The sequence below is a fragment of the Poecilia latipinna genome, unplaced genomic scaffold (genome assembly GCF_001443285.1).
Source record: "Poecilia latipinna isolate Pla-1442-1.1 unplaced genomic scaffold, P_latipinna-1.0 Scaffold1666, whole genome shotgun sequence".
Classification (NCBI taxonomy): domain Eukaryota; kingdom Metazoa; phylum Chordata; class Actinopteri; order Cyprinodontiformes; family Poeciliidae; genus Poecilia; species Poecilia latipinna.
In genome coordinates, this window is record NW_015114282.1 from 93,324 (window position 1) to 100,210 (window position 6,887).

Below are 6,887 nucleotides of genomic sequence, written 5' to 3' on the forward strand. Positions count from 1 at the left end.
TGCTCCTGTTCAGGGTTGCTAAGTATCTAATTCCATTTCTAAACAGTGAGTACTCTACAGTTTCTGGTAAAATAAGCTAAAGAATGACTGATCTAATTCATTTTCTGGGTTAAAGTGAGTACTCTACAATTCTAAGTTTGTTCTAAATACTTTTCTGGGTTAAAAGTAATATAAACTAAGCAGCGACTGTTCCTGTTAAGTATTTCTGGATTCTAAGTTTGTAGTTATTCTAATTCTAATTCTGATTCCATTTATGGGCTGTATAATATTGATCTAAATAGTGCGTACTCCACAATTTCTGATATCACTAATAAACTAAAATAATCCTTTTCTGGGTTAAACTCCACCTCTTTCCTCTTTTTCACTAGAAAAAGAGGAAAGGACACATTAGGGCAAATGGCAACATTCAGACAAAACAATGGGCAAAACAAAGACACGAGTGAAGGCGATGACGTCAAAGAGCCATGAAACCACGTTACTGAGCCCCTGGCAAAGTCCGATAAAGATGTTGTAATCAAGACATGATGTCCTTAGGAGCGTTCAGCTTCGCAACTCCATGGATACAGGAGGGGGTGAGGAGGGAAGAGCATTGTGTTTACATATCTTCAAGGAGATTAGAAATATGCAGCCCTCCCACAGCCACACGGGGAAAGCCAATTCAGAAACAGAATGTCTTAGGTCAGGAAGATTATAAATTTCAATTTTCCCTAAAGTCTCTCTGATACATCTCAGTTCCAATCATCCAAATTAGTTTGGTCGTTCCACTGAGCCGAAACTAGTAACTTCTCCAAGATCTATTCCAGCCCGTTAGTGAGTTTTAGAGTCCTCGTCTCTATCCACACCAACAGTCTGAGTGTTCACTAGTTCGGCCAAGTCTGTCACAAATTTGTCGACAAGCCAGGAATCCACAAGCTCCAAACAGCAGAAATCCTGTTATCATGAATAAATCCAGGGTGAATCCTGCTGGGTGTGTCCCCGCAGGACAAGAGGGCTCTCCTGTGCCCAGACTTCTCGTTGAGAAAATTGGATCAATTGCATTGAGAGATCAGTTGACCAGATCCATAATTTGTAGATTTGGATGATGTGCAAAGAAAGGCTCCAAAAATATAGAAAAAGACGGGACAAAAACAGAGAAACCAGGGCAGGCATGGGCAGGGAGGGAGCAGAGGAAAGAAGTGTCCACCTTCATCGAGAGCAAGAGTACAGTACAGCTGAATTCATGGTGTGTGACTTATGTGATTCAATATACCAAAAAAATGCAAATCAGCAGCTTATTACTGCAGCTATCATTCATCATTTCTAATATCAGTACCAGATTGGAGTTTAAGATAAAGTATAGTGAGGCACCAGTCTGAGTCATTACTGTAACTTTATGTGACATCCTAGCTGATACTTCTTCCCCCAATCGGAGCTTAAAAATTTTGATTTCATAAAGAAATAATGTAATGCCCTATACCATATCATAAGTTATTTACAGGACAGAAAATAATAATTTTTAGATTTTGAGTGGCAAACACTTCTTCAAATACTTAGGATTTTTTGGTGAGGACCTACCTCGCCTGGTCTGTGAGCTCAGCAAAGGTCTTCATGGCCTCAACAACCACTGGCTCCCCTGAAGGTAGACAACCAATATGAAAGCAGTTTAAGAAGAGCAGCAAAGAGGTTTTCAGCTTAAAGGTTCTCAAAGTAGTATTGTTTGAACTTAAAACAATAAAGTCAAGGAATGGTTAAAAAAAAAAACATTCAGTTTGGCAGCTTACTTTCTGTAGGAAATACAAGCATGCCAAACTTTACTGGTCTTTTATAAATCAGTATTCAAAAAGCGCCTTAAGAGACGAGAGTCATTCCCCTCCTACTCCAAACAACCACACATAAGCTGTTGGACTGGAAGACGCACCACTGAGCCAACGCTGCCGGATGTTGCTATGGATACGTCCAGAGTCGCTGGGGTCACTCAGGTAGGCCAGCCAGAACCGTGGAAGGTCACTCATGTCCATAGAAGCGTAGTTCCCTGAGAGAGGACAAACCCCACAGGAAGAATTACCCACTGCAGCACCTTGTTCCTTCAAGATCCACCTGACAACGAGCCAAACAGCAACGGCAACTCTTACAACATGACATAAGGATACATTACATAATGCAGTAGTTAAAAGTAAATTATATTCAAAGTTATATTCTGTGTCTAAAACTGTTTTATGAAACTACCACATTTCATCTGTTTACTTATTGACATCAGTACCGTAGCCTTGCTCATCCATGAGCTTCTTGCTGAAATCCATGTAGACCAAACCTTCATACACCTGCAAGGACAGAGGGACCATGTTTCCTGTCAGTGTTGTTCCAAACAGGTTCTCAAACCTCTTAGAACAAGGCCCACTTCATTATATAATAACTACCATACTGGCAGACATTTAGAAACGGCAGTACCTTTCAGTTCGTATGAAACAAAAACATTTTAAATAAGTGGTACTGCTGCTTTGATGAAAAGAAGTAGCTTAGCTGCACTGAGCACAGCTCCTAAGTTCAAAATTGGAAAAATAAGCAGGAAAAAAAAAAACTAATTTGGAATTCCAGATAGATAAGGTTCGAGGTATGTCCGCTACCATTTGGATTATTAAAAAAAACACACACTTTGGCATAAAATCCACACAAGATGTTTCTTTAGTATTTGAATGCATCTAATATCCAGAGAAACACATTGTTATTAGCTTGTCTTGTTAACTGTTAGCCTGGCCACATAATTAGTGAATCCTATTGCTTTTCCCAAGCTGCTATTGGAATATAGAAAAACTTAGAACAAGTTTTTGGATCTCAAATTATTCCCAGATTTGAGATCCATCTTCAGGAGAAACTGAAATGGAGAATCTGGAGAAAACAGAAGCCTGCTCCCAGTTTACTGTTGACCACTTCACTTCCTGAACGCTGAGTATCTTCTGTTTGAAGTCAAGATTAGCCTACTCATCTACATAAAAACCTAAAGTTTTAGATTTTTATATATTTTGTACACATGTATGATTCTCCATTTTGGCTTCATCTGTGGGCTTAATAAATAATGACAAGGTGATATTGGTGTGGTGGTTTTTTTTCACTGGAGTTAAAACACATTTAGGAAAATTTTATCAGATCAATATTAGAATTGACAGAGGGTTTACGTTCTTTTTACCATTACTGTTGAAAATTCCCTAATCCTTCTCTTGTAAATAGCTGATTTCAAAAATTTCACCAGGGGTTCACTGACCTGCACCACTCTGTCCTGCAGGCCAGCCGTGATGAACAGCTCATCGGTCTCCACACTCAGGATGAAGTTGGCTCGGATCGGTTTGGGAAGATCCTTCAAAACAACAAAAAAAGAAATTAAGAGGAAAACTCAGCAGTCTGCTCTAATCCATCTGATAAGCAGGATAAGAGCGGTCGTGGTTTTATGCTCTTACATTGTCAGTGATGTTGTAGAACTCCATGAGACACTTCAGAGTAGCTGAAACTATGGCACTGAGATGGTAGAATGATAGTAGAAAGTATTTATTCTGCTCAGAATGAAAATGATTAAATAGGAATATGTGGGAAACAAACTATATACCTGCTTCCAGCTAGGCCCTAAACAGAAAGAGAAAGGGTTTCATCAGAACAACTGAACATGTTGCTACATAACCGGTGCTAATCATGCAGTGAAACACCAGTTGTTCTGTCTGTCTGTACCGATCCTCACCACTTGCCGAGGGATGTTGGTGTCATACTTCAGGGTGAAGTTCTGCTTCGTTAAAGCAATGCTGCAGCAAAAGAAAGTGAAATAAGAACTGAGTGTAGCAATGCTAAAAAAGAAGTTCAATGAATAAGAGGAAAATGTTATCAGTAAATTTGAGAATTTTCTTCCAGGAGGTCTGAGCAGCAAACATGTTTTATGTCGTTTTCAGAACTCCGTAAAACAAATATGAAGTTTCTGTGCTTTGGTTGGATTGCATTATTTTGTGAATTTGACAAGCTGTTTTATGCTTTAACAGCAGATGCTGTATAGCAACAACAGTCTGGGACAGGTTAGCACAGCAAAGCTTAGCAGTTAGCTTAGCTTGGCTGCTAGCTTAAGAAAAAGCATGATGGATGCAGAGCTGAGTTTTCTTGTTAAATGTAGTGCTGATCATTTTGTTTATTTATACTTTATGTAAATTAAGAAAACAAGAAAATTATGAAATGGTTATGTGAGAAAACATTAATAATAAAAATTGATAAATGGAAAGAAAAGTTCTGAGCTGTTGATTTTAATTATTTGTGAATTAATCGGTGACAGAAATAGTTTAATCCAAAGTGAAGTGTGATTCTTATTTCAACTACGTTTAAAAATGGACTTTTTACTACTTGAAATTCAAAACAAAACTAAATTTCAAATATTTTATTGATCCCAAAGGGAAATTAAATAAATCAGATATTTGTCCTTCCATGGAAATGCCAATAATGGTGAATGTAGTGAAAATAAGTACACAGACATATAAAACAAACAGAATTTGAAGCAATCCAGACTAGACAAACTTTACAACGCCACCAGAATAAGGGAGCTAACAGCCTCACCCTCGTTTGGAGCAGAACTGGTAGAACTTCTTACACGTAGCCTGCAGCAGCCGCAGACCTCCCAGGTACCTACAAAATTCACAACAGAAGCAGAACTGTTTGTATGAACGGGATCAACGCCGTCCCGTAGCTTGGCTCATATCTAGGGTCCCTCACCCCTCCCTCCTGCTGATGCAGAACAGATCCTGCAGACTGCCAAACTCTGTGGGATCATTCAGTGGGTGAGGGACTAAAGCCTGGAAACCACAAAGAGTTAGCATTTCAGTTCAACGTGCCGCCAGTGAAGGTGGTCTACGGAAAACGGCGTGTTACCAGAATCTGACTCTCCACCAGAGTAACCTCAGCCCAAAAGTTAGAGATGGTCATGGCGATGGTTTTCCCATTGAAACCATCTGAGGGATTTCCCATTAATCCAACCCTGTGATTCAAGATGAGGAAATCTGTATTAAGAACTTCATCTTGATGAGTTTTAACATTCTAAGAAAAGAGTGACGTTTCACACCTGGCTGTCCTACCTGGCATATGAGCGGCATGTGATTGGTTGAGCGGGGTTGTCCTGTTTCTTGGTGGAGTAGTGAGTCAGCCACTTTGTGTAGTCTGACAAGCCCTATCAAAATAAAGAAGTTTCTCAGATGCTTTGGGAACTTTATCATAACTGAATTCTTAATGTTTAAGCGTTACTTAGATATCTTCCCAGAGTTCATTAGCACAGAAAGAAAAATCAATTACTATTACTGAGGTAGCATTTATAAAAATAGTTTTATTAAGATATCTGTTAAAACTGTCACTATGTCATGACAGATTAATATAAGGCAGATAATATGTGAAAAAAAGAATAAAAAAAGAAAAATCAAGCTCCTCTGCCTCCTCTCTGTTCCTACTGCCACCTGCAGAAATACAAGTCAGAAACAACCAATCAGAGTCAGGAGGAGGGTTTTAGCGCCGACAATCTTCTCTTGTAAGCGCTGCTCGCACCCTCTTCTTTGCTTGTTGCTATGCTACAGCTAGTTTACCAGCCTGTGGTGAACGCTCAAATGCTCAGGCTAGTTAGCTTTGCCATCGTTGATGGCGGATAAACAGTCTTCCTGGAACATTTGCAGCGCATACACAAGGGTGATTGACAGCGCTAAGACCTTCCTCCACGCTCTGATTGGTTGTTTCTGACTGGAAGCGGCGTATTTTTGCAAGTGACAGAAGCAAAGGAGCTCAATTTTTTTTTTTTTTTACAGATTGTAATATTAAAGCATACTTCAGTCAAAACAAATGTATTGATATACAAAATGTCAAAATGTGTATATTTCTACATAGAAAAAAGCAACAGACTATTTACAAGAATTTTTCCTTAAGTTTTTGAATTTAAGTTTGTTGGGAGAAGTGATGGTTATAAAGTCTAACAGCTGCTCAGAGGAAGGATCTGGGATTATGCTTCTTTGTGCACCTAGGATGCAGCAGTCTGAGCTTTCCAGTTCTGAGGGTTAGGTGGGGAGACGCAACATTAAACCTGTTTCAGATCCCAGGAACAGACACTAACCACTTGTCCAATGAGCTGGAAGCCAGTAGGAAGCTTCATTCCAAACACGTCCAGCTGCTTCTCATTGATGAGCCACTCCTGGGAACAAAGGCGGGACAGGACAGCATGTCAACACTTCTTCCTAACTTCACGACAAACAGCTGAAGTCATTTCTGGAGTCTGTCTTCAGAAAACACTGCGGCTCAGGTTGATGTGACACTTCTCTAGAAGTTTCTTCCCACAGCAGCCGGCGTGTGACCAGTGCAGAGAAGATGTGGTAACACACACACACACACACACACACACACACACACACACACATACACACACATGCACACACACAGAGGACATGACTTCCCTTTCTGCTGCTGTGTGTGTGGACAGCTTTTTGGTCTGTTTGAATACAAAAGCAGCTCCAACAGTTCTTGATAAGATTCGAGTTATAGGAACTGAGAGTTAAAGAGTTGACCTGGTTAGAACAGGAAGAGTCCTGCAACACTTGGTTTAAACCTTTTTATAGCTTATGCAGAGGAAAAGTTTTTATTTCCTGTTTGTGATGTTTGTTTTTTCATGTCTACTTAAATATAGGGATATTTTAAATAACCAAAAACATATCCCTATAGAGTTTAATTTTTTTTCTAGCAACTATTATAGAAGATAGAATGCTGTCCTGTTAGAAACAATGGTTTGCTCAATATGTTAACAGCAGGATGGCAGCAACTGTGGTACTCGTGTTTTGTTAAACCAATTATTTCTTAGCATGTGGTTCCTTTCACATTGAATAAATGGACTTAGACGTTGGTGTTTTGGTCTAAGT

General features: G+C 39.5%; 1 protein-coding gene across 1 annotated transcript in view; it reads right to left on the minus strand.

Moving 5' to 3' along the window:
* gkup (glucuronokinase with putative uridyl pyrophosphorylase) overlaps nucleotides 1-6,887 on the minus strand; it is a 32,223-nt gene that overhangs the window by 7,531 nt on the left and 17,805 nt on the right. The window contains exons 8-19 of the mRNA XM_015059888.1: nucleotides 6,092-6,169; nucleotides 5,076-5,167; nucleotides 4,873-4,978; nucleotides 4,717-4,796; nucleotides 4,561-4,629; nucleotides 3,707-3,767; nucleotides 3,578-3,594; nucleotides 3,432-3,489; nucleotides 3,239-3,331; nucleotides 2,240-2,300; nucleotides 1,898-2,011; nucleotides 1,555-1,612 (exon numbers count right to left, since the gene is read on the minus strand). Coding sequence (XP_014915374.1) covers nucleotides 1,555-1,612; nucleotides 1,898-2,011; nucleotides 2,240-2,300; nucleotides 3,239-3,331; nucleotides 3,432-3,489; nucleotides 3,578-3,594; nucleotides 3,707-3,767; nucleotides 4,561-4,629; nucleotides 4,717-4,796; nucleotides 4,873-4,978; nucleotides 5,076-5,167; nucleotides 6,092-6,169 — 887 coding nt within the window. The remainder of the gene's footprint in view (nucleotides 1-1,554; nucleotides 1,613-1,897; nucleotides 2,012-2,239; nucleotides 2,301-3,238; nucleotides 3,332-3,431; nucleotides 3,490-3,577; nucleotides 3,595-3,706; nucleotides 3,768-4,560; nucleotides 4,630-4,716; nucleotides 4,797-4,872; nucleotides 4,979-5,075; nucleotides 5,168-6,091; nucleotides 6,170-6,887) is intronic.